This window comes from Electrophorus electricus, chromosome 5, assembly GCF_041902795.1.
Source record: "Electrophorus electricus isolate QZ-2024a chromosome 5, ASM4190279v1, whole genome shotgun sequence".
NCBI classification, from domain to species: domain Eukaryota; kingdom Metazoa; phylum Chordata; class Actinopteri; order Gymnotiformes; family Gymnotidae; genus Electrophorus; species Electrophorus electricus.
Genome location: NC_137501.1, coordinates 4,400,001 through 4,425,939, shown reverse-complemented (window position 1 = coordinate 4,425,939; position 25,939 = coordinate 4,400,001). Strand labels below are relative to the sequence as shown.

Sequence of the window (25,939 nt, the reverse complement as noted above, 5' to 3'; positions counted from 1 at the left end):
AGGGGGGGTTTACAAATGAGTATCTTTCCAGGCAGGTATTGAGCAGCAATAACAGAGATGGCCCACATTCTCAATGAGCTCCTGAGACTGAACACAGACTCCATGTTTATGCCCTAAAAACAGACGTTTCATGGGGCACGTACGACTTTATCATCCAACATAACCTGCAGCAGGCGTAGGCACCAGCTCACATCCACCCGGCTTCCTAAAGCAGTAATGCAAAGCGCAAATTCTGCAATGAATTTGAGTGTTCCCTGTGCTAGTTCAGGCCTCTTCTCAAGCCCTTCACAGGGGTAACATCAAACCCCAAGCAAAGGCTAAGCAGGAATGGTATCAGGGCAGGAGAAGCGCAGGAACACAGAGAACACTAAACTCTTAAGGAGGTCTGACACAGGTACATACACAAGGTCCGCCATAACCATCTCAAACTTACCTGTGGCTGCACCCAGGTGGGTCTTGGGAGGACATGCGTGCAGCTGAGGGCTTTGTGCCCAGACCAGCATCATAAATCCTCTTATGGAGCACAGAGAGAGGTGCAGAAGAAGAGCCAGCTGAGGCGCTGGCTGCACATTCCACTCATCACTGAGGCTTCTCAGGGCTTCCCCCTACTGCTCTGATGCTTTACTGTTACCATCTTAACAGCAATAACATGCTGGTTTTGGGATTTCACCCGAGACTGTCCAGTTTCAGAACGTTACAGAATATCTGTGACATCACGCTTAGCCTGTTGCCATGGCTGCACTGTACTAAACACACACCTTCCAAAACACAGCAAGCTACTTGGTGATGTGCATCCTCGCACCTGCATCACAGGAGCTAATGAGTGAATACTGAAGGAATTAAGGTCATTTGGTTAACTTCCTGTAAACTAACCCAGCCAAAAGGCAAACGCAGTACAGCATTAACCACCAAGCTTTTGCTTTACCTAGTGTATAAATGACAACCAAGTAAAACAAATGTCTATGCTATAGGGTTAGTTTATGACCCAAGAAGTGTACCTTTTTTTTTTTTTTGTTTAAATTTACACACATACTTACTTGCTGGAGACAAACGTCTTCTAACCAAGACATTAAAGGATTGAACCAGAGATATAAATAAGATATAGAAATAAATTAGTAAAATGAACTCTTGGATTACTGCCTTTCAGTTATCTTTAGAAATTCTTTCCTTTTTTGTTTATTCCTTTCCACTTTACATTTCCAGTTTTATTAGCAATTGCATTTATGGAACTTTTAGGTCATCATACAAATGTCTACATGAGTGGGGGGAGAAAAAAAGAAAAGCAAATAGACAGAACGTACCAGAGTCTCCGAATACTGGAACAGTATTTAATGGTTATCTCAGTTATGGATATCAAGTTATTTACAGACGGAATCAAAACCAAAAAAGCTCAAGAGAGGTCTAGAAAAAAAAAATGGAATGAGGCAAGAAAAAGAACTCAAACAGAAAAATCAAGATGATGAACAACAGTACATTTCTTCAGCTTTTTACAAAATACAAACCAAAAATATGGAAAGCAGACCAGAGCATTTCTTATTCCAAAATTACTTGAGTGGCAAGTCAAAAAACCCAATATTATTATAAAAAAACAAAAAACAAAAAAAAAAACAAAACAAAAAAAAAACACAACAACAAACCAAAAATACCCCCCCACACACACACACCACATCCCAGCAACACGAAGAAATTGCGCGAGATCGAGAGTTGCTTTGGGACTGGGGCTCTTCGGGGGGGGGGGTGTCAGACCCAGGGGAGAGTGAAGGAAACACACTGGACAAACCTCAGGCCTCTGCAGGGAGCACTAGCCGCTCATATTTACGGCTGTGTGGTGCATTAGGAGCGAAGGAGCTCATTTAACCCCATGCCTCAAGCGCATCTGAAACAGCAACCGGTGCTTGGCGCACGGCAGCGGGTTAAGAGCTCCAGACACGTCCATAGCCAGGCCTCTTGTCTTTGGCTTGTAAAATCAACACAGTGATGAGCTTGCTCATGTAAAGCAACACAAGGTTTTGAAGGAATAAACAAACAACCAAAAAAAAAAAAAATAATAACCCACTACTGAAAACTGCATATGTAAAAATCTACTGAGCCCCAAAAGGTCTGCCATGTGTGAAGGTGAAAAGGACAAGCAGACAGTACCCAACTGTCCCTGCAATTCACGAGATGGTACACAATTCCCAATTTACAAGCTTCAAAGTCAGTCAGTCAGTCATTCACAAGCCCATTTTAAACAGAATTACAAAAATATCTTTACATACAACTTATAGTACTTCGTGCTGCCATAACCTAATTTAATCCCAGAAAACATGATTTTTTACTAACAATACAAAAAGAGAGAGAACGTTTGAACACCAGAGTTTAACACAAGTACTATACATCACATAATGACAGATTACAATCTGATATCTTTAATTAAAAAAAAAAAAAAAAAAAAAAAAAAAAAAAAAAAAAAAAAAAAAATCAATTTGAGGGGGAAATGGGGAACATTTTAATGAATTTTGTTAAAAGCTGGAGAAAACAAAATTAAGAACAATGTTACTTCACATGCAGTTCTGATAATTTCAAGTAGATATGAAGGCCACTGAGAAAGGTCTCCTCCAGTCTAGGAGGCGTATGCCCAACTACCTGTATGAAAATAACACTCCAAATGCCTGCATGTTAAGGGGGGTCCAGATTAAATTCCTGAAAACCTCAGTGATGAAAACAAAAGGAAACAGCATCAAAAGCACACGCACACACAAACCCCGAAAAACCAGATGTACAGAAGTGATGGTTTTAGAACGATAAAGGGAGTAAAATCAATAAACTAAAAGTCATACAAAACAAGCATTGCTTTATACAAGGGAAAAAAAAAAAAAAAAAAAAAAAAAAAAAAAGTGTCCTGTTAAGGGGCGAGACTACTGAAAAAAGTGGGGGGGGGGGAGAGAGAAATTACCTCAAATTCCAAAATTAACAAAAAAACTAAACCAAAACAAACAACAACTCAAAAAAAAGGTGCAAGGTTTTATTTTTCTATTTTCTTTTAAAAAGACTGACAACTTGACCTTAAAAAGCTGTCCAGAGAACAGGAAAGAAAGGGGGGGGGGGGTGGAAAATAAAAATTCAGTGGCAAGGGCATATTATTGATCCGAATATACTGTACACTGGGTTGAATGTAGTCCTTTCACACCCCCTCCTCATTGGCATAATAGTACATCCTGCTGGACATTTGCCTTAGTGGAGCAAGTGTGATGGTTCCATTGTGGAGGCGGCGAAGGGATACCCATGTCTGTACTTACTTATAGCCCTGCTGGTTCCAGGCCTGGCCATACACTCCATAAGTGGGCATTTGCCAGCCATTGGGCATGTATTGGCCCATATGCTGCCCGTTCCCATAGGACTGGCTCCACTGGCCATACGGCGGGGCGGCGTAAGCCGGGTTACTCTGCTGCGTTAGGGGAAAAGGCAGAGGAAGACTCAGATCAGGTTCTGGTGAACAGTGCACTCAGGGTTTGAAATGCTGAACAGGTTAGCAAAGCCACAGAGAAGCAAGCACACAGCTCAATGGGGTTACACACCGCAAAGCATGCTGGGAAATACTGGGCTGAGACCCATGGAACAGTGCACACACTTTACTCATCAACTAACTGCCAGGGTCTTGGTCAGGCATATTATAGCAAAAAGCACATGAACAGGTGGTCAGGTTGGGCCTACAGACGGCAGGGCTGAGGGTGTGTCGGGGGGGGGGGGGGGTTAGTACCTGAGGCATGGGCATCTGCTGCATGGCTCTCACGTCGGCGGTTTCTTTGCCCCAGTAGCACTTGACCATGTGGCCCTCAATACACGTGCCATTCACCGACACAATGGCGTGAGCCGCGGCCTCGTGGGAGTCAAACCTGCCGGAGGAGGAAGACGAGCTCAGACCCACGTTGCCACATGCCAGACAACTTCCTTCGTTTCCTCAAGTTTCTGGTTGTTATTGAGTCGTTACTGTCATCTGTACGGTTAGTATGTTTTAAATGAATTCGCAATCACGGCTGGGTTGTGTAAGCCCAACCAGGGTTTGACCAGCCGGCAGAGCTGTTCTACTGTTGTACTTGATCTAACCAATGCAAGGAATCTTTGCTCAAAACATCTCAGATCAATCTTTAGCCCAATCACAAAGACGCCAGTGTAGTATGATGTAGGGACAGGTATATTGTAACCACAATATGTTGCAATATAAACAGTAAATACGGTATACATGATAACTGACTTGTTCTCTCCAGGTGCCAAGTCACACCTGTTGGGTAGTGATCTACATTCAGCACACCTGTCCTAGATGTCTTAAACGTCTCTTTGTACAACACACCTCACAAACGAATAGCCTTTATCCGGGAAAACTCTGATCTCCATGATCTGCCCGAATGGAGAGAACGTCTGTCTCATCAGCTGATCTGGAACAGATAAAAAGGAAACAGTGACAATCCTGTCCAGCCACTGGATTTCAGCGACGCCCCCGTTTTGGCTGGTACAATTCAACTAGCCAATGCATGCAGTCAGACCAAAATCTTTTGGAGGGACTTTATTTGCAGAAGCGCCCCAAAGAGGGAGGGGGAAAGGGTCAACACTCACCCGAGAGGCCGGAGGTGACGCCGCCGCAGTACACGGTGCAGTTACTCAGGCTGGACTGGCTCAGCACCTCATCATAGGACAGGTGCTTAGAGCCACCTGTACAGGTAGGTCGGGGGGGGGAAAGAAAGAAAGAGAGAAAGAAAGAAAGAGAAAGAGAAAGAGAGAAAGAAAGAAAGAGAGAAAGAGAGAAAGAGAGAGAGAGAGACCCACATCAGTGCTCTGAACGCGGCGCAGGCGGCTTCTGCAGAGCGGCCTGCTCCTGCGCATCACTGCAGAAGAATAGTTTTGAAGATGGCTCACTCTCGTAGTTGGACTTGGGGGCAGGAGGCTTCCTGGTGGCCCAGTTGGTTCTGATCTGCCTGCCTCCCAGCCATTGGCCATTCATCTGCTGAATGGCGTTCTCCGCGTCCTATCAGAAATGGAGGAGGAGTCAGTGCGCTCAAGTCAATTAAATCAGATCATATTACAAAAGTAAGAACATTTATATTTTTGCTCTTGCCCATTATCCGTTTTACTTTCTTTTGTTTGTACTTTATTCATTTTCTTCAGTACTTTGTGTCATACCAAATAGCAGGAGTGTCAGCCTCAGTTTGTAGGACGGCAGTGTTTACCTCGCACTAACCCAACTCAATCTCAACTCAAACCTCAGCTTGAGAATGATGGATTTCCACTCCAGTCCTGACGCCCTACAACTATGAGGGTTAAACATTCTCCCCATTAGTAGCGCAGTCACTAAAACCCCTGAGCTGATGTGCCGAATTAGGAGAAGTAGGAGTAGAGAAAGCCTGATTCTGAGCAGGGTAGTCGGCACCAGCACTGGCTTTCAAACACCCCCTCACACACCCCGCGCAGCGAGTGATGAATGAGGAAAACATCTGTTGTGCTGGGCCCTTCCAGGACCCATCCATGTCTGTATTACACATCTCACCCATTTGTTGATGAAGGAGATGAAGCCGTATCCTTTGGACTTCCCAGTGGCCAGGTCCTTCACCACGCGAGCATCCCTACATCACAACACGCACCGCCGGCAAGACGGAAGGAAGGGGAAAGACATGAAACACCAATACTCCACATAACTTAGCGGACTAAAGGCTACTGAAGCTGAACAGCTCGTGTGCGATTCTGAAACTACTGAACAGCTCACTCACGATATTTTCCCAAAAGGAGCAAAGGCTGCTTTGACATCATCTGTGGAGATTTCTGGACTCAGATCACCAACAAAGACATGGAAGTGATCTGTTAGGGGAACAAGAGCAAAAAATACACAAAGCCAGTCATTAAAACTCTTGCACAAGTGTTCTTTTACAAGCAAGGCAAACTTCCTAATGGGACAGTCTAGTTAAATGTTCCTACTGGGACACTGTAGATAACTTGGGCCCCTTACAGATGCATGCTAGCACTTACTGCTTGTGTCTTTCTTCTGACTGCTTGGCATCGAGGCCCAGTTGACCTTCATGTCCTGTGAGGAGCACAGAAAACAAAAAATAAAACCACTAAGAGTGAAAATTCACACACAAAAGAAAGAAGGCCTCCAACTTACTTAGTGTGACAATAATGTGAGTCTCCAAATGTAGAAACTGACGGGAGAAAAAAAACCCAAAAAAACCAAAAACCAAAAACAAACCAAAAAAAATAAAATAAAAATTATTTAAAAATGAAATTTAAAAAAAAACAAAACAAAAAAAAAAGCAAAAAAAAAAAAAGCAAAGGTTTCTGGGCGTTCACTCAAGGCATCAAAAAAAAACAAACAAAAAAAAAACCCAACAATTTATTTAATAAAATAAATCTGTTAAATATTGCTACGGAGTAAAAAGGTCTAAATAGAGACTTACAACAGAGTGACATTATCAACTTGTATTACTCCTCAAATGGTCCTTCATTACCTGTTGAGGATAAAATATTTGCACTGAATATATTTCTGCCAAGGTGTTTCTGAAGAAGGCCTGGTGTGGGTGCACAGAATGATGCAGAGTAATGAAAGGTGTAGCGGAAGACTGAACACAGGTGCAGTATGTCAACAGGAATGACGCAAATCGCAATAACTCCTCCCAAAAGATGTCTGGGGCCTAAAGGACACAGGCTTCATGAGTGGGGAACTCTCAGGGGAAATGGAGATCAGCAGCATCTCCCTGTCCCTGATCAGACTAACCGGAGGGCATACACGCTCAGGCTGGCACACAAGCAACCAATGTCACAGACGACCCAGCCAGCTGGGTCCCCTCCCGGAGGACAGGATGACGGAGCACCTCTCACTCCCGGTGCCCCACAACCTGCCAGGCCATGGGCATCTGCGGTGTTGACCTGCAGAGCCAACAGCTATAGTTCTCCTCAGATCGGTGTGCGCCAATTATTGAGAAATTAAAAATAACATTTAATAATTAACTTAAAAAAAGAAAAGAAAAGACAAAGAAGAAGGGGAAAAAAAAAGGGGGGGGGGGGGTCAGTATATGCACCCATTCATGTGCTTGAGGCTGGGGGCAAGGCTGCCTTCAGTGGATTTTCCAGAATTTTCACAAATCCAGTTTGGCAGATTTCCATCATTACAATAATAATGCATTTTAAATAAAAATACATTTTAAAAATATTCTATATGGCAAGACACAGACTACACTGTAACTGCTGTTCCATTATAAAACCACACTGGGGCTTGGCAAGGAAAAGCGCTGCCACAAACATTTTTAACAAGGCAGACGGCCCAAATAAGCATCACTGTGTCCTCTTTAGTTCTGCAAAGCCTTTACCGGTACCAACACTGATGGCAAATAACAACAGTATAGCAGAAAGCTACTGGAACAGGTCCAGGTTTTCCATTCAGGATATATTCCAGTGATAGTGGTTACTTCCATTATTGGATGTGAGGCAACATCACAAACAGGAGCAAAAACAACTACTTGTGAGGTAATAAGTTCTAAGATGGTTGTTACAGTCACTGAGGGCTGAAGGAATGGCTTCCCTATTGCTTGTGCCGAGTTGAACTGGTTTCTGAGTGTTTGCAGGTTAATTCATCTCAAGAGCTTACATACACTGGTGAGAGATGAAATGCTGCAAAGGCAAATTGAGCATTTAAAAACAAATTATGTGCACATCACTTACCTGTTGAATGAGGGGGGGAAAAAAAGTATTTTATAAAATAAAATAATTAAAATTATTTACTTGTGGGGTGAAGATTCAGCTGTAAAGCAAATCTAAATTATGGTTCCAGGTTCTGCTTCTCTAGGCCTGCCTTACCTTGCCTAATATTTTTCTTCCATTCATGGCAGCGAGTGCAGCGGCAGCGTGCATGTGTTCGTAGAACTCCACAAAGCAGTATGGGTCATTTCCTGCCGTCTGAAAAAAAAACAACAAAAAGAAGAGCCACGCCGCGTCAGACTTCTGCCTCACCCGCCTGCGCCTACCGGCAAAAGCCTGTTACCATCTGCAAAAGTAGCTACGATGATGCATTTCCATTGGACAACACGCTCATCTACTCACGTCAATGATCATTTTACAGCTCTTGCAGGGGCCAATCTGGGTGAACACTTGCAAGATGAGGGCCTCTGTTACCTCCCTTGAGAGGTTCCCGACATACCTAAGCAAATGGAAGAAAGATTGACAAGAGACATTATTTCCAAACTCACCCTGAGTAATGAAACAAACCGGAAATGAACGTTACGGAGCCGAAGCCATAGGCCATAGCAAAAGTGCAATCAGAACTACTTTCATTAGTGCCACGTTTTCAACGAAGCTAACTGTCTAGCTACCCTAAGTGAACTCAACTGATAGCTATCGATGTCGAATTACGATGCTTTCCAAAAATCTGCAAGAAATCGTAACTAGCTAGTGCCATCAAAGAATTGCAAGCGTCATCTTTTTAGGCTAGAACTGGGGAAAGTCTGATCACGAAATTGTTCTTTAGAGCGCCCATTTCGCAAGCTATTCCGCTAACACAGTGTGTAGCTAACTGGCTAGCATAGCTAGAAAAAACGAAATTAACAAAACTCCCGGTCGTATCCAAGTTATACCTTGATAACTATTCGCTACCGGTTGCTAACTTGCCCTATTGAAGAGAAGAGTTACTGTAATTAGTTAGAAACCAGATTTAATACGATATCAGCTTTCCTAGCTAGCTAGCATAGCTAGATAAAGGAAACGGCTACCTTACAGAGCAAGCTAGCTAGTTCACTTTTATGCTAACAAGCTAGCACATTATACTTACAGTGTCTTGGGCTGGTCGTCGTCCATCATCCTGCCGTCAAAAAGGCTTCAAACCTTTAGTAAAAAAGTTATTTTTTCGAGGTTACCGGTGAATTAAATCCTTCGATCCCAACTTTTCCGATAAAGAGAAATAACTAGGATAACTTCCTCTTAACGTTACTCCAGAAACATCGTCTGACGTTGCAATATTCTCCTTCACCACGGTACCGCGAGATAACGAAAGTAAACCGCAGCTGTAACGCCACCTCCTGGTCTGGAGGTCGGCTGTTATGCGGTTGGGGAAGAAAAAAAAACCCGTCGGCCAATCGCCTTTCGCAGAGACACCGGCATACGAGCGCGCCATAGCGCCTTAGCTGTTAGAAGATGGCGGAGAGAGGAGATGGTAGACTCAATATTGTAAAAGGGAAAACAGCGTGATTACATCAAGACTTTAAGATAGCTGTTGTTTAGATAGGTGGGTAAACGTACGTCAAGTTTATTCCATACGCTGTTGATGACTAGTCTGTTTAATGGTCTTGTCAATGTACGGCACCTGAGGCGACTAGTTAAGTTAGCTAGCTAGCTAACGTGTCTCGTGCGCCTCCCTTTCCGCGAGACTGGGTTAATGTTGGCTAGTTCTAGTTAGCTTAGCTGGATTACCAGCAGCTTGGTTGTAGTGAAGTCGCCAGCTGTGCCGAGATAAGGTCGACATTGGCTGCATTACAACAGCCAAATTTAGTGGTATACATGCTGGCTACAGTCGGTGTGTTCATCTTCAAAACCGAATACCGATTTCTCATATTTTGTATCATTTGTCAATTATAGCTAGGATTAGTTAACCGAGGTAATGAATAACGTTAGTTCGCCAACTAACGCTAACGTGTAACCTGCCTGGTTAATTAACTAAAAAGTGTAAATACAGCCTATCTCCTCAGTTTTCTCTTAATTAATTTTTGCAGCCCAGTATTCATTTAGTTTATTTGCTTGTTTAATTTAAATTCCTCAAGTTAGCTAAGATAGATAATACTTTCTGCAACTGTCATTCCCAAATCAGAATGGCCGCGATACAGCCAACTTACCCGTAACGTATTTTTGAATAATATGAACAGCCAGTTCCACAATTGCGGCAGCGGCTTGATAACTGGATGGACCTGCCCTGTAACTTGTTGACTCCTCTTCTCTCCTCTCGTTTGACCTTTCCAGCTCTGGCAGGAGACTCGTCGTTCGAGGATGGACAGTGCTTAGACGCGGGCGAGGTTTAAGCTGAATGCATTGTGATTTCCAATAATTGAGACAGTGATTCTAAAAAGCTGTCTACATTAATGAAAAGAACAATGTAGTCAGCTTAGCATATTCAACACTCCATGATCTACACATGAGCGTTTTTGAGCCGTGTGACGTTCTTGTGTGTGTTTTTGGGCTGTTATCTTTTAGTTAAACCTTAGTAAGACGTGAGGCAGATAGCTCCAAAAGTATTGTGCTCGTTCCTTTTAGTATTTCATCAAATAGTTTCTATTATTGTTAGAAATTGGACAATGGATGCGAGTGAGTTTTTGCCTCCTCTCCCAGTGGAGCCTCCTGCTAGCGGGGAGTCAGGGAACGGTGAATGTAATGCCCCTCCACCGCCTCCCCTGCAAACGTCCAGTGACGCCGAGGAAATGGACGTTAGCTCTGGTGGTGATGGACCCCTGGCACCAGCCGAGGACAGGGACACGCCCCTCCTCACCAAGGGCTCCGCTTCCTTTAGCAGCCGCGGTGCGTCCGAGGGACCCGGCAACCTGTGCCCTAGAACGGCCCGCCACGCGCCCCCCCTTGCCAAGTTCCTCCCAGACCTTAAGCTACTCCGGGACGTTAAGATCAGCGTGAGCTTCTGCGGTGACAGTAGCAGGGGCAAGGACAGGAAGGTACTGTACACGGGGGACGGGCAGATAGGACAGGGGGTGGAGCTAGAGAACGGACAGGTGAATGATGCTGAGGAACAGGGGGCAGGGCAGGCCAGCCCAGACGCAGGGAGCGCAGGCCTGGACAGGAAGGGTGAAGAGGCTGAGGTGGATCAAGAGAACAAGGTTGAGTTTGCTGTGCTGGACGAGCTGGAGGATTTCGGCGAGAACTTCCTGGAAGCAGAGGACGGGGAGGCGAGTGAGTTCACGTCTGAGATGATTGTGCAGCGGGAGCAGGTGAACGAGGAGGACCTCAGTTACTCGTATGAGGTGTGTGGGATGTTTGTTATTGAATGCTGAGTGGTTAATTAGCACAAAATTGTTGATTTGTGATTGCATTGCTGTGTCCACCCCCATCTCTCCAGCGTAAAACTGTTTCAGTTCAAAACTACACTGTGGTGTGATGTGCTGATGATGTCTTTGATGGCTTGTCACCAACCCACGAAGACATCCAAAACATTGCACGACAATCCAAGAGCCTCACACTCTGTTACTTTGAGCATCGCTATGGGGTTAGGGTGTCAGTCAGCAAACAATCAGCCAAAAAAAAAAAAATTACAGTTTATATATATTTATACACACACACACACACACACACACACACATACATCATCCATGGCTGATTGGCTCAATGGCTGGGGTGGGGACAGCATTTACATGCTCTCTGATTGGCTGGGGTGGGCTCGTCACTAACCACCCCACTGACTGGGTGGCTGCGCTGGGCTCATCACTAACCCTGCTCTCTTTTCCAGGAGGACTTTGACAATGACGTGGATGCGTTGCTGGAGGAAGGAATGCCTGTGCCCAAGAAGATGCGTTTGGCCGAGGACAAGTACGCAGCAGACAGCGACCACCAGTCTGACGGCGAGCTGGGGGTGCAGCCCATGATGACCAAGATTAAGACCGTGCTTAAGAGTGAGTTCTAGCCCTCTGTGTAATGGGTGCTTTCAGTGGGGGATCTGCTACTGTGTCAGGATTATTTAGTCCCAGGTAGTTACACGATTTGAATCCATTTGCTGGTACATATCCGTGATTATTAAATCTCAGCAAAAATTTTACATTTACTTCCACATTAAGAATTATAGTGCTGCCTGAAATTTGATTGTGTAACTAATGAGATTCTGGGGCCATTTCCCAAACATCTTAAACCCAAGTCTAATGTCTGAAGGTGAGTCACTTTTGGCAGTTTAGTCCAGGACTAGGTTTATTCTATGTGAGTGAAACTGACCCACCATGGGATCCATTTATTATGCACTGAAAGTGAAATTTTCATTGACATTCGTATTATCCACTTTTGTGCTATCACAAGATTGGTAAATGTTTGTGTATGGTTTGGGGTTTTGTGTGTAGGTCGTGGGCGTCCTCCTACAGAGCCTCTTCCTGACGGGTGGATCATGACATTCCATAACTCTGGCATTCCAGTCTACCTCCACCGGGAGACGAGGGTGGTTACCTGGTCTAGACCTTACTTCCTTGGAACTGGAAGCATCAGGGTAAACCGAGTGTTTGGGTCATTCTCACAAAGACCTTCACTTCCTTTCTCTATTCAGAGTTGAGTAGAATTTTGTAGAAATGGCAGAGATGAGGTAACTGTATACTATAGATTTTTATTATTAGTTAGGCAAAAATGTTCTGCTTGTTAACTTATTTTTTAAGTCCTGTAGTAACAGAGGTTCTCAGAGTTCTCAATGTGTTGTTCTAAATGGAGCAGAAACCTTCTTCTTCAGGATATTTGTGTAGTGATGTGCCAATTAAGCAACAGTCATCGAGTTCATATAGAGTAGATGTAGGGATGCATTAGAACAGAAGTTCTGGGTCAACATCAACCTATCACAACCAGCTATGACATGTACCATTTAACTAACTTTTAATTTTTTAAGTAAGAACAACATTGTTTCATACTTCACCTCAGAGCTTATATGCATTACATTATTTATTCATCGTTTAATATTTTAATATTACCACAGCAGCCGATACCTTAATATGAGATAGGCTCAGAACATGGCATGAGCCTTGCCCACTAGGCGCTTATTATGGCAATTCACAAATCAGCTTTGAACAGTCTACCGTAGTCATGACAGTCGTGAACAGTCTTCTGTAGTTGTGGCAGTGGTGAATTAAAATGCAACACAACTAGTTTACATATTCATTATCTCACACATTGCAGGGAATACCCTACTTTTTAATATTTACTTTTACTGTTTTTTTTTTAATGTATTATTTTATTTACACCCCATCATCCTATTTGAAGTATTACAGATTGGTCAGAGCAGTCAATCTGATCAGGCTATATAATTTATTAGTAATATTATTTTAATAATGGGTAAAGTTCATTATTGTAAAAGCCTTTAGAACATTTTAATTCATATAGTTAATTTTGCTGTGTTTAGTTGGCAGGTGGGTCTGGGTCAGTGTTCTTACACATTGCTTTACCCTTGAGTACAGAGAACTCTTGTCTGCATTTCAGAAACATGACCCTCCCACCAGTAGCATTCCCTGTTTGCACTATAAGAGAATGAAGGAGCAGGAGGAGAGGGAGCTGAACGGGGAGTTGAGCCCCACCGTGGAGGTATCTCCTCTAAAGCCAAGGGAGGAGGGCCACTTGCTGGACAGAGTGGAAGAGCCCGACTCCACAGCTCCAGAGGAATCTTCGGTTGGGGACCCGTCTGTGGACCTCGTGCTGGACCCGGCCGGGGCGGCGTGCGCTCGACCCGAGGGCAGCGAAACGGCCCAGGGTCCGCTGGGTCAGGTCAAGGCCAAGGTGGAGGTGTGCAAGGATGAGTCTGTTGGTAAGGGCAGAGCTCACGGAGCACGACACGGTAGGCGGGCCTGCCCGCTAAACACGATAGGTGGGCCTGTCCACTAAACACGGTAGGCGGTGACTTCCACGGTGCAGGGTGTTTTAAATTTTAGCACATATTTTCACTGATATTCATGCCTTTTTTTTATTTTTAGCTTAGCCTAAAGGTTGAAAAGGAGGAGTTATTTTTTTGTAGGGGCATTTCTATTATTTCATTTATTTAACCCATTTATTCACTCGTTAACTTGTTTGCATGTCCTTAGGAGCTAAATCATGCTTTCACATTTCTCCAGTTGTGGGCCAAGCACGGTGTCATACCATGGGTCACATTCCTGAGGATGTGTGTGTGTTTGACCATCTCTTCTCCCCCAACCCTCTGTAGACATTGAAGAGTTCCGTAACTACTTGGAAAAATGCTTCGATTTTGAGCAAGTCACAGTGAAGAAGTTCCGCACATGGGCAGAGCGTCGGCAGTTCAACAGGGACATGAAGAGGAAGCAGGCAGAGTCAGAGAGGCCCATCCTACCAGCCAATCAGAAGCTCATCACGCTGTCAGTGCAGGATGCTCCCACTAAGAAAGGTAGGAAAGAAACTGACTGATCGACCATCCAAGTGTGGTTCAGTGTTGCATTGTGCTTGAAAAGTGGTGGGAAGTTTGAAAAGCAAGGAAGGATTTGTTTTAGAAGGTTAGGACAACAGGAGGGTGGTGTCTCACCCAGTGTACACTGTTTCTGCAGTGGAACATGGAGCATAAGGTGTGTGTGTGTGTGTGTGTGTGTGTGTGTGTGTGTGTGTGTGTGTGTGTGTGTGTGATGAATCTGATGGTTGTCCTGTCTTTTTTTTTAGAGTTTGTCATCAACCCTAATGGAAAATCAGAGGTTTGCATTCTGCATGAATATATGCAGCGTGTGCTCAAAGTTCGACCAGTTTACAACTTTTTTGAATGTGGTAAGTGCCAGATCTCTGTGTGTGTTGGGTTGGGTCGTGTTCTGTTAATACTGAGCAGTGTGTCTCAGTGCCTGGTCCTTCCCGTCCCCCAGAAAACCCGAGCGAACCCTTCGGAGCCTCAGTCATCATAGATGGGGTCACATATGGCACAGGCACAGCCAGTAGTAAGAAACTGGCCAAGAATAAAGCAGGTACCAATTTATTCTGGCATTGATATTGGCTGCCTGTGCTGTGCAGATCTGTGTTTGATCATGCAGTCATGTTACGTACTCGTGTTGTGTCCCGTTATACTGGGTAGCTCGAGCCACGCTGGAGATCCTCATTCCTGACTTTGTGAAGCAGACATCTGAGGAGAAGCCACTGGACGGGGATGAGCTGGAGGTAAACACACACACACTGAAACTTTCTCACTTGAGAAGGAAATATTAATACTGTGATTAGATTCTTGTTCCATCTACCTAATTTACCATTGTCTTGTAAGTATTTGTTTCCTTTTCTCCACAGTATTTTAACCATATCAGTATTGAAGACTCACGGGTCTATGAACTCACCAACAAAGCAGGGTTACTTTCCCCCTACCAGATTCTTCACGAGTGCCTGAAGAGGTATTCATATAGTCTGATTAATATAAACTCTCAATAACAGCAATAATAATAATAATAATAATGATGATGATGATGATGATGATATTACATTTATATGGGGCCTTTAACAATCTCACAGTTGCTTTAAAAAGAAGAGGGAGAGAGAGTAAGGAGGAAAGGAAGTGTTCACAAAAAAAGAAAGCCCTGAATGAAAGCCCGTTTTTAGAAGTTCTGACTGTCATTAGGTTGTGCTATCTCATGTTTTCACGGATCCAGTTTGCCATCTGAAAACCTGCCATCCAGCAAATGCAAATGGAAATCACTACCACAGAATCACCTTTCAGGGAAATGGTGCAGTGATTAGGTGATGTCAGGCTGCATTCACCAATCGTAGAGAAAAAAAAAGATAAAGTCAAATCAGGTTGGTTTCAAGGTATTTTGGTTTTCATTTTTATTTTACTAAGCAGAAACTCTAGAACTGTGTGAGCTCAGAGTTTTCAGAGTAGTGTTAGACTGCTTGGTGAGGGTTGATCTTTGGGCCCAGACCTGTGGCTTGGGGGTCTTTACTGTAACCTTCAGTTCTGTCCTCATCTGCCTGTTCAGAAGCACGCTGGCCAGCATCGAGCAGCACAGAATACCCAAGCCATATGTTTTACTGTGTGTCCATAGAAACCACGGCATGGGCGACACCAGCATCAAGTTTGAGGTGATCCCAGGCAAGAACCAGAAGAGCGAGTATGTGATGACCTGCGGCAAACACAGTGTCCGTGGCTGGTGTGAGTACACAAACATTTAGCCTTTTCCCCTCCTGTAATCAGGATGGCATCAGGTGCCATGGTTACGGTTAACAGTTACAGGTTCCCCCTTTATTTAAAAAAAAAAAAAGATTAAATCAGGGAATAATAATGCATCCGGATCTAAGCCACTTCTCACCATGATTCTGGGGTTCAGTGTAGGATTGCGGAAATGGACATTTTTGTGACCGGACTTAGCCAAGCAGTACAATAAATCACATTACTGAATAAAATACGTCACTCGTAATGTGCTAGTGCTCCTAATTATGCATAAATTCAATTGGAATTATGCAAATAAAATTATGCTAATTAGTTAAGAGTGCATGTGCTGGTGCTTTTGGGTAAATTGGGCAATAATGTTGCTACTGCTAAATAATAGTAATTTAAAATGCTAGTAAACTAAGGCTAGTAAACTATTAAAAAGATCTAAAAATATTAAAACTATCAAACAAAATGACTTTAAAAGATAAAAGTAAACTAATAAGACTGACAGCACAAAGATAAAATAAATAAGAGATGGGGGGGGGGTGTTCAAGTTCGGTTTATTCGTCACATACATAGTCATACACAGTATAACTTGCAGTGAAATGGTGGAGAGTGCTCTGTCCAAACTGAGGAAAGGAAACAGGTGCATAGAGAAAAATGTATATATACAAGATAAATATATATACTCTATGTATGTACAAAATATATTAACAATGTATGTACAATATATGTATTTTATGATTATATACACAATGTACAATGTATATGGTTGGGTATATATGTACACAATCTACAGAATGGACAGTGCAGGTGTAATATGGTTGGGTATATATGTACACAATCTACAGAATGGACAGTGCAGGTGTAATATGGTTGGGTATATATGTACACATTCTACAGAATGTACAGATCCATTTTGTATAATAACATATCTACAGTTGTTGTGTAACAAGGTAATTGAGTATAAATCTATATATACAGGTGTACAGGTGTATATATACAGGTCTGTGTGTGTGTGTGTGTGTGTGTGTGTGTGTGTGTGTGTGTGTGTGTGTGTGTGTGTTAAAGGTAAGAACAAGCGGGTGGGTAAACAGCTGGCTTCTCAGAAGATCCTTCAAATGCTCCACCCACATGTGAAGAACTGGGGTTCTCTGCTGCGCATGTACGGCAGGGAAAGCAACAAGATGGTGAAGAAGGTACTGGGGGAGACTTTGTTTAATTCCTGGGAACCCTGGGTAATGCCTGGCCTGTCTGCCATTTGGACACGTGTACGTGTGGAAAATGCTGGTTTCTGTTTTGCAGTCTGCTGCAGTAACGTGATGAGCTTAGTTGTGATAACATGTGATGTGCTTCTTACCTGTAACTATAACCTCATTGTCTTGTCAATAACATGCCAAAGCACTGGGACCTTAACTAAGTCTAACACACACACACACACACACACACACACAGGCTTCACTCAGCTGACCAACATGTATATCTCTCCACCCCCCCCAGGAAAATTCTGACAAGAGTGTCATAGAGCTTCAGCAGTATGCCAAAAAGAACAAGCCAAACCTCCACATTCTGAACAAACTTCAAGAGGAGATGAGGAAGCTGGCCAAGCAGAGGGTATGTCTGTGGAAGTACAAGCAATAAGTGTGTGAGTGTGAGAGAGAGAATGGGAGATTGAGCATGTTAAACTGGCTGGGTGAGAACCAGAATCTTTTGGGAACTCTTACACCCCTGATCTTTTCATGAATATCTGTGTCTGTCTTTAAAGGAGGAGACGCGTAAGAAACCCAAAATGACGGTCATGGAGTCAGCACAGCCTGGTAGTGAGCCCCTGTGCACCGTCGACGTCTAGCCCACCCATAAACCTGCTGAAACCTACAGAAATCGCAAACCACTGAGCAATGGTCCCAGTTCACACAGGAGAAGATCTCCCCCCTCCCCATTACTGAATTCTAAAACAAAGCACTGACCAGTGGTCACCTCACCGTTACTGAATTATGCATTATGCTTCTGGCGCAAAAACTGCAATACTAGTTAAATTTTCACTGACCGTGACACAGTCTGAAGGCTGTTTGTAAGGTGTTACTTTTGCAGGGTATACAGGGCTGAAGTTGATTCAGTAATGACAGGAAGAACGTCGTGCCTCCCAGGATTCAGGTGGACCTTCACTGAGATGAGCTACTAATTCTGATGACGGAAGTGTATGGCCACCTGATTTAGAGTGAATAGTACCATGTCCAAAAAATGTGTTTGCTTGCATTTGTGGTTTTAGACTTTGTGGCTTTTAGATTGTTTATTAATAAAGACTTTCTTATTTGAGGTTTTTCCTTCCCTCAAAAAAAAAAAAATCAGAATTTCATGAATACAACAGACAATATTGATCTCCCCAAAATAGCCAAAACCAGCGTGCATCATTTTAGAAGACCTTTCTTTGGTTTTAATGAAGTTTTGTACGTTTACTGATGTGCTGTGATACTGTGTGTGCAGTAGTTTGCTCTGTGTGGAATCCAGCCTGATACATGGGTTCTTGTACATTAAACTATTTGGAGGTGTAGGGCCCGGGATGAGCGCGCCTATCCTGAAGAAATCAGTTGTACTACCCATTTGCACGTTGACCATCTAAAAAGAGTAACCTATTCCAAAAGCCTAAAGAAAGTGGCAGTAGTTTCAACACAAAAGTGATCTTAGTTTGGTGGGACAAAGAATTGAATATACCAAGCTAACTGCTTTTTTGTTGTTCAGGGGAGTAGCAGAGGAAAGTGTAATAATACATATCAGTGGGCATGCAAATATAAGCCAAACCGTTTATCCTGTTGTTCATCCAAGGCACCTCGCTTCTTTCGATCAGCACTGCAGAGTCTATAAGCACTAAGGGCTTGGAGTAGTTTACTCCCATAGTATGGAGATGAGGTTTAAGGACAAGGATTTGTCCTTCCCCAGTTTTATTCTTACATTTGTATTGGCCAGGGCCTTGATTCTTGTCTGCAGTAAATGTTGGCTGTCCTCACATTTCTCTGTAGGTAAAGAAGTGAGCTGTGTGTGGCTTTGGTTCCACTTCATGTTAGAGGCTCTTTCGTTTCAAAGAGAAGGAGACTCGAGAGACGCTGTGGTGAAGGGGTCCAGCACTAGCTGTGGCATGAGAACATGCCTTATTTTAATATTGATGTTTTGGACATAAAAAAAATGGCATGGGCTTATTTTCCCTTGTCATTTGTCCTAATCAAGTATGGTATGTCCCATCATTGTAATAGTGAGTTATGTGTTCAGTTGAATCTAGTTAACTTGGCACTTTTGCATAGTATATTTGAAAAACAGCAATCCAGAAGAAAATAAAAAGATATTTCATATCTCAAGCAAAATTCAATATCGTAGAAACCTGTATGAACCAAAGCTTTAAGCCTTATGCATTTTTTCTAGAATTCCTGTAGTTTGTTGCCTAGAATAAAGACTTCCTGATGGAAAAACAGAAGGGAAAAAATGCAATAAGTGCTGGAACAAAACTATAGTGAACCCCCCACCACCAGTGCACTGTGAACTTGTAAAGTGGTTTTAGCTGGTGTGATTTTACTGAATGCTTACTGCATTTCTTCTGACACCTCATGGCTGTACATGAGCACGGGGTTGATGATGTGCAGGGTAGAACTGCTTTGAGAATGTGCTTTTCTTCTGCCTGTCCCGTCTTGCCAAGCGTGCAAATTTTTGTGTTTGTGTGTGGGCTCAGAATAACGCCTAAAAAATGAAGTGTCTTGATCCCTGAGCAACATTAATTTCTTTATGCAAATAAAACTGGTCACAACTACTTCTGGATGTACCGCCTTCTCACATTTTTGCGTTACTTTATTTCTGTACAGAAGGAAACTAAAGCAGTTTTTTTTTTTTCCAACTTTTAGAAATGTTTGTCCATTGAATATCACCATCCTATTCTACAGTGAAACATTTGCTTAAAACAACTCTCCATGTCTATAAACCCTTACTTGCCTCTCACTCAACACATGGTACATCTGCCAAAAAAAAAAAAAAAAAAAAAAGCTTAACCCCCAAAATGCAGGGGTCAAGTATAATGTTCAGTTGAGTTGGGGGCAGGGTTACTGCAGGTAACTAGGGAACTCTTGGGTCTCCATTGTCGTCGGTCTTTCTGCTGTTGTCGGGGGTCTGGGCACTGCTGGCGCTGTAATCCACCCTCTCGAACAGCAGGACAGTCTCACAGTGCATGGTCTGAGGAAAGAGGTCCACGGCTGTGGCGCGGACAGGACGGAATGGAGACCCTCGCACCCTGTTGGAGGGAGCTCGACACAGGCTGTAAGCACGCGGACAGGAAACAAACAGGTTAGTGCGCACTGGTTGACTACTTTAAAATCAACCGCTTCTCCCCCCCGCACCCCAAGTCAATTCTTGACTTGACATGAGAGGGAGATCAGTGAGAACTACCTCCAACTAGATACGTTATTTTGCATTTACGCGACTAGAAGCGGTCTTAAATTTACGAAGGTTTTTGGAGACATGGGTGGAAGGAATTAGGAGTGATGTGTAGTCTCGAAGAATTATGGTTGATATTTACTTACTCAATGAAGTTGTTCATGGCTGCTTTAGCATTGCATGCTACATAGACCAGCTTCTTCAGATGCTCTGCTCTTCTGATTGCTAAAATAACTTTAGAATCTGGTCATGACATCAAAATGATCACAAATTAATGAAAGTCACATTTATAAAAAGTTGTTTTTTTGTAGTTCACTTAAAAGCTACCGAATTTTAAACTAATATGTCTGCTTGGCTCACAAACACAGACTCAAATACCCGCCCCCCAAAAAAAGAATCTAGCTCCAAAACCTAGCAGCAAAATTAAACGAATTTTGAAATTAAATAATTTTATAACTGGAAAATGTGCACTGTAAACAAACATTACTATATTACTACTAACACCACTAAATACTTACGTAGTCCTGCTCTTGGAGGATCAACAATAGCAGTAACGTTTGGAGACACCAGAGCGTTGAGCACGGTGGGGAATATTTCCTCAGCCCTGCCACAGTGGTACTCCACATTGACCAAACCTAACACCAACAATTCAGTTTGATGGGGAAAACAAACATGTGAACTGCTAGATAGCATCTGAAGGATTCAGAGTTAATTATTAATCACGAGTTAACAGTTTAGCTACCGTTAGCTTCAGCATTCGCTTTTGCGTCGTCCACAGCTTCTTGGCAAAGTTCAATTCCAATCACCTTCTTTACTCTCTGTTAGAGACACCAGAGGAGTTGTCATACATGCCGGCGGTCCAGTCCAGGTCTTTGTTCTGTTCCATGTTGTCATACACCTGAACCAGGTAATCAAGGGCTATACTGCTCTCCATTACCTGACAAGGTGTGCTGGCAGCTGGAACAGAGCAAATAATGTGGACTAGATTGGGTCCAGGAGGTCTGGGTTGAGCACCACTGCCATATGCTGATACGAGTTCGGTTCTGCACTTCATCTTGTGGTTTTGGTTAAAGTTTACAAAGAAGAGGCTCATCTAAGAGCAATGACACTAGCCTAGCCAAGGGTTGTGAAATGTGAAAACGGCTGTAGAAGGTCTGGGTGAAGGATGTGAGGTGAACCACATCACATCCTGCACAGTTCTCTCGGGTTTATTCTTCAGTGGCTGAATAAACACTTTACCGTGTAAGATTTTTGCACATTCAAATCTTTAATTCTTGCTTTCTCTACATTCAAAAGGTGTAAAGATGAGGACGTGGGTTTACCTTGGCCAGGGAGATGCCGATAGTCCCTGTGCCGCAACAGATGTCCAGCAAGGTGCTTTGGTCGTCCAGCCCTGCCCACTCCCCCACAGTGGAATACAGCACCTCGGCAGCTCCTGTGTTGGTCTGGAGCACAGAGCAATGGCACCATGACAACCGTGCAACACAAGGGCCAGCATGTAAATTGTGAATCCGCCTTAAGTTTTTAAGTAGTAGCTTGGTGGTTAAGGTACTTGACTTGTAATCAGAAGGTTGCTGCTTCAAGCCCCCCCACTGCCAAGACGGGCCCCTGTTGGGGCCCCTGAGCAAGACCCTTAACCCTCAACTAGTACTCAGTCATAATTAAGACACTTTGGATAAAAGCGTCAGCTAAATGCCATAAATGTAAACTAACAAGTTCATCTTCAAATGAGTGAGCTTTCATACCGAGTTTAATTTGAGTTCATGGGCCTTGCCACTGATTCAGTTCATGTACAAATTAATGAGTTTGTGAATCAGTTCATGCTGATAGCTGATGAGGTGAATCAGTAAGGAGAGCAACATGGAGGTACTTTAGGACCTAGGTGGAAAACACTGCCTATACCAGCTTCACACCGTGATCATGCATCACATGAGTATCATGGTCGTGATATAAGATCAGTGGACGCTGAACGAGACACTGGCAGAAAATTAAGATCAAAATCGCAGTGTGACTGCTCCTACAAAGCCAACATTGAGAGGGCAAGACTGGGTGACGGTACAAGTACCAATACTTGGGTGCTTGTTGATGACATCGTCTCCTACACTCTGACATGTAACAGTCTTATAAGAACACACAGTGTAAGCCTGGCTTTACCTGGAAGAATGAGTGAGGGGAAATTCGGAATTTCAGGCCAAGTAATTCCTCATGGATCCACTGATCACCTGCCACCAGCTCACAGGGTAGGTCCTCAGTACCTGCAGAGGTCCTGTTCAGTGTGAACAAATGAGCAATGAATATCTCACTAAAAACAAACTTCTTGGTGCAGCTTTAGACTAGACTAGAAGTCATTGGTGGTTCAGTACAATACTGTCCCTGTGAATTGTAAATTGACCTTTGACAGGTGCTATAGAAATCTCTTCATTCATTCATTCATTCCTACAAGGCGTAATCCAATGTCCAGCTAGCTGGCCCCTCCAGTCCTACCTTTGTCCAGTTCTCACAAAGTGCAGAGATGTGACCCCGCTGTCTTTCCCCACTCCCTCTGTGAAGTACTGTCGCAGAGAGTTCTTCAGAGACTCCAGCTCCTCTTCCGGAAGTTTCTAGGTTTAGGAAAATGTAAGATTTTTTTTTTTTTTTAACCAGTCATTAAAAAAGAACTCAGAAAAAGCATTTATTTACCCTGCAAAGTTTACTTTGAACTGTACAAACTACTGAACAATAACACCACTCTGACTGAGGCAGACGGACAGACATGCGGCACCTGTGGATGGAAGAAGACCATTGCCATGATTTGACTGGTCCTGCTCGTGCGGACTGTCAGCTGTCGCCAGTGGCCATCGTAGGTCTCTGGGCTGTATGCAGGGAATGGAGTGGTTCTGTATGGACAAGCAATGATGGTTACATGTCTGGCTTTCCAGACTTCAGCGGAGAACCACCATTAAAAGAAAAAAAAAATAAAATAAATGTACTGCCAAGATTATAGTTAATACAATTAGACATGTTTTAAACCTTCAGTCAGATTTCATTTTGGGAAGAAAATCCCTGACAGACATATTAAACTTGTAAAGAAATCTTGTATTGTTACTGTGGTGAACAATACACTACACGGAACAGAAGTGTATTTATTACATATTTAAATATTGCAGCACACACCTGATGTACTTCTGGAAGGCTTGGACGACCCTCTTGGCCTCGGCAGGGATGTGGACGGTGTCTGCAGGACTCACCACTGCGCACGAGCCGCCTTTATACTTTCCCAAACGGAAGCCGACGGTCTTGTCCTCCCCGTCTGCACCTGTCCCAATCACGAACTCGCACTTGTTCCGATACTCCGTCTGTGGTTTAGACAGACACCGTTCAGTCACGCAACTTCCCGCAGGACAAATAAAGACACTGCAGGTCCTGTCCCAGACCCTGTTCTTATGAACAACAGTGACACTCCAGGAGGAGACAGACATGACCAGTGACTGGACCTTTTAACACCATGACCCATTGCCTCTAACTGGCAAGTTATCCAGTTCCTGTTCACAAGGTCTGACATTTGAGTGCGACTGGGGATTAACACGTAGGACAGTCACGCAGAATTCAGGATTTCATGAACCGGGTTTGACTCAAATCTCGGTGCTCATTTCTGAAATGCTGCATCATACCTGCAGAGGAGACGGTCTAATGGCCTCCAAAGGGCAGCACATGTTTCTGTTCTTCTCCTTCTGCACAAAGAGCCAGGGCAGCATTGCTCGGTTGCTGTTCCCAATTTCCCTGAGCAAATTCCAAAACAAACAAACAAAAAACAGGACTTTAAGTTACTGCCAAAATATTTGAGCATACTTGATCAAAAACCTTTTTCCCCCTCCTATATCTCTAACCATAATTCTAATAGGAGAGGGCAATTTGTTTAGCCAGCGGCTGTGACTGTCTGGTGTGGAGGTCCTGAGGCTACCTGGACAGCGTCTGCAGGACGGCCTCCGCCTCCTGCTGCTTCCGCCTCAGCTGCTCTCCATAGGGCACCTGCCACAGGGGCGTGACGGCGTTGGCGATCCGGGTGCTGAGGGGCTCCTCCTCCGCCTCGCCCTGCGCGTGGCCACTCGGCTTCTTGGGGTCGGGCTCAGCGCCGGCTGCGGCCGCGCCCTCCTCCCGCCTGCGCTTCCTGAGGATGGGGTCGGCTTTGGGCTTGGCCAGGCGGACACTCAGGAGCTTCCCCTTCCACTGCATGCCATGCACCCGCTTCAAGGCCTTGTCTCTCTCCTCCTACAGGTCAAAGCCATTTCACTTTGACATTACGCATGCACACGGCCACCCACCCACGTTAAATATGCAATACATGCGATGGTAACTAACTTTAGATTATTCAAGTATGTAGTACCACAGAATGTTCATTTTACTAGTGAGGAAGTAAGAAAGAAAGAAAGCAAAATTGAGAATCACACCAGGCAGTTCAGTGCAGAGCTCAAGGTGATAACATTTCACAGTACAATGATTAAGTACATCAGAAGGTCCAGCACCCTGATGGACCATTGTCAGTCAAGTTAATCAGACTGAGACTAAAGTGGGTGTCGTTTAACTATGCATGGTGCAGTCTTGGTGATAACCTGATTCTTGAAGGTCACGAAGGCAAACGTCTGTTTTCCAATGAGTTTAATTTTGTGCGGGTTGAGCCCTTGCTTGTTCAAGAACTTCTTCAGGTCGTTAAAGCCGGTGTACTTGGGAAGGTTCTGGATCTCCACCTTGAAGATCTCGGAGGTAAAGAGATCCTCTTTGATGTAACGGTAGACGCTGGAGCTGCCATCTTCGTCCGTTTTGCTCTCCTTATCACGCTGCGCCACCTGGGTTTTTGCCTCCGGGACCTCGGAATCAGTACCCGCGTCTTCCGGAGGCGCCGAGGCTGAATCAGTTGGCATGGTGCTGTCAACAGCCATCTCTGCCATGATGATCTGAAAGCTAGAAGCATGTGAGGATTAGCACGTCTACAGACACACAGACCCCGATCCTTCGTTTCTCCCGTTCACATTTTGAGCCTGTGACAGTAGCACCACAGAGATATCACTAAACAAAACAATTATGCGTATTGTATAACGCGCGGTTATTCCTGACTACAGAAAACGAAAACAAACCTGATATCTCGAAGTGGCTTGCAAGTAATTCAATTACTAAAGTTAGAGGTTCTCGCAAAAGACCTGCTAACTACCGTGAGAACGTCACGAGAGTTTGTCTACACATGCAGGCTGCCATTTTGCAGGCAAACCGGCCCACGTGTCTATTTCAGTGAGTGACTGGAAAGCGAGCCAAATCAAACTTACTCTTGGAACAATGAATGTAGATTTGTGTTTGTTCGTGTGTTTTTTGCATTTCTGCGATAATGCTACTTTGTAGTGTCAATTTTACAGCGACCACATATTAATTCAACATCCAGCATTTTTATCTGATTAACGGGTAGAACTTTTATTTTGAAACAGTTGGCAATTTTTGTCGCATGTCGGTGGGGAATGCTTGTCTCCCAAATTCTACGTTGCTGCAGGTTTTTGAAGCGTTGACAATGGCTTGACCGACTCTCTAATTCAGTGACGTTGAAATGACTGGTTTGTTTACGGTTGGGCGGTCATTTCTAGCTTACTGAGTTAGCTCGCTTTGTGGAACACTCCATGTTCAAAGCCCAAATATTATTTGCTAGCCAAATCTCATTTTACCTATAGAGAAACTTGGCTATCTAGCTGA

The 25,939-nt window shown here is 43.8% G+C and overlaps 3 protein-coding genes across 7 annotated transcripts; 1 reads left to right on the top strand and 2 right to left on the bottom strand.

Moving 5' to 3' along the window:
- Nucleotides 1-1,306: 1,306 nt before the first annotated feature.
- Nucleotides 1,307-8,969, bottom strand: tia1l (cytotoxic granule-associated RNA binding protein 1, like). Of its 3 annotated transcripts, none has more exons than XM_035530298.2 (11): nt 8,789-8,969; nt 8,065-8,161; nt 7,822-7,920; nt 5,998-6,052; nt 5,742-5,829; nt 5,522-5,597; nt 4,894-5,002; nt 4,594-4,689; nt 4,331-4,415; nt 3,740-3,875; nt 1,307-3,424 (listed from the first exon to the last, which is right to left on the bottom strand). In XM_035530298.2, the coding sequence occupies exons 1-11, from the start codon at nt 8,815-8,817 to the stop codon at nt 3,275-3,277; spliced, it is 1,020 nt and encodes a 339-aa protein (XP_035386191.1). In that variant the 5' UTR covers nt 8,818-8,969; the 3' UTR covers nt 1,307-3,274. The 3 variants fall into 3 exon arrangements, with proteins under 3 accessions (XP_035386191.1, XP_035386189.1, XP_035386192.1); XM_035530296.2 differs by having other exon boundaries at nt 1,307-3,427; nt 8,789-8,965; XM_035530299.2 differs by lacking the exons at nt 8,065-8,161; nt 8,789-8,969 and adding an exon at nt 6,426-6,476 and having other exon boundaries at nt 1,307-3,427; nt 7,822-7,906.
- A 127-nt stretch (nt 8,970-9,096) lies between these two features.
- dgcr8 (DGCR8 microprocessor complex subunit) lies at nt 9,097-18,179 on the top strand. Of its 2 annotated transcripts, XM_027031234.3 has the most exons (14): nt 9,098-9,241; nt 9,970-10,976; nt 11,459-11,621; nt 12,057-12,199; nt 13,174-13,495; nt 13,889-14,086; nt 14,353-14,454; nt 14,547-14,645; nt 14,753-14,835; nt 14,959-15,059; nt 15,708-15,814; nt 16,886-17,013; nt 17,315-17,428; nt 17,580-18,179. In XM_027031234.3, exons 2-14 carry the CDS (start codon nt 10,302-10,304, stop codon nt 17,661-17,663), a joined length of 2,319 nt encoding a protein of 772 aa, XP_026887035.2. In that variant the 5' UTR covers nt 9,098-9,241; nt 9,970-10,301; the 3' UTR covers nt 17,664-18,179. The 2 variants fall into 2 exon arrangements, 1 of the variants encoding a protein (XP_026887035.2); XR_014123981.1 differs by lacking the exons at nt 16,886-17,013; nt 17,315-17,428; nt 17,580-18,179 and adding an exon at nt 15,315-15,459 and having other exon boundaries at nt 9,097-9,241; nt 15,708-15,844.
- Nucleotides 18,180-19,611: 1,432 nt separating this feature from the next.
- Nucleotides 19,612-25,484, bottom strand: trmt2a (tRNA methyltransferase 2A). Of its 2 annotated transcripts, XM_027031236.3 has the most exons (13): nt 25,339-25,484; nt 24,817-25,165; nt 24,168-24,475; nt 23,878-23,986; nt 23,381-23,562; nt 22,989-23,103; nt 22,712-22,827; nt 22,382-22,493; nt 21,550-21,672; nt 20,970-21,045; nt 20,746-20,862; nt 20,374-20,470; nt 19,612-20,108 (listed from the first exon to the last, which is right to left on the bottom strand). In XM_027031236.3, exons 2-13 carry the CDS (start codon nt 25,150-25,152, stop codon nt 19,910-19,912), a joined length of 1,890 nt encoding a protein of 629 aa, XP_026887037.2. In that variant the 5' UTR covers nt 25,153-25,165; nt 25,339-25,484; the 3' UTR covers nt 19,612-19,909. The 2 variants fall into 2 exon arrangements, 1 of the variants encoding a protein (XP_026887037.2); XR_014123982.1 differs by lacking the exon at nt 20,970-21,045 and having other exon boundaries at nt 19,968-20,108.
- Between the last annotated feature and the right edge of the window lie 455 nt (nt 25,485-25,939).

Excerpts from the sequence above, each read along its gene's own strand:
- dgcr8 (XM_027031234.3), top strand. The coding sequence starts at position 10,302 with ATGGATGCGAGTGAGTTTTTGCCTCCTCTCCCAGTGGAGCCTCCTGCT. Across the intron at positions 14,836-14,958 it reads TGGACGGGGATGAGCTGGAG|TATTTTAACCATATCAGTAT; the intron begins GTAAACACACAC and ends TTTTCTCCACAG. Across the intron at positions 17,429-17,579 it reads GGAAGCTGGCCAAGCAGAGG|GAGGAGACGCGTAAGAAACC; the intron begins GTATGTCTGTGG and ends CTGTCTTTAAAG.
- trmt2a (XM_027031236.3), bottom strand. The coding sequence starts at position 25,152 with ATGGCAGAGATGGCTGTTGACAGCACCATGCCAACTGATTCAGCCTCG. Across the intron at positions 24,476-24,816 it reads TCGTGACCTTCAAGAATCAG|GAGGAGAGAGACAAGGCCTT; the intron begins GTTATCACCAAG and ends TTTGACCTGTAG. Across the intron at positions 21,673-22,381 it reads CCCCTCACTCATTCTTCCAG|ACCAACACAGGAGCTGCCGA; the intron begins GTAAAGCCAGGC and ends TCTGTGCTCCAG.
- tia1l (XM_035530296.2), bottom strand. The coding sequence starts at position 8,817 with ATGATGGACGACGACCAGCCCAAGACACT. Across the intron at positions 8,162-8,788 it reads GACGACCAGCCCAAGACACT|GTATGTCGGGAACCTCTCAA; the intron begins GTAAGTATAATG and ends CCATTTGCTTAG. Across the intron at positions 7,921-8,064 it reads GCTGTAAAATGATCATTGAC|ACGGCAGGAAATGACCCATA; the intron begins GTGAGTAGATGA and ends TTTTTTTTTCAG.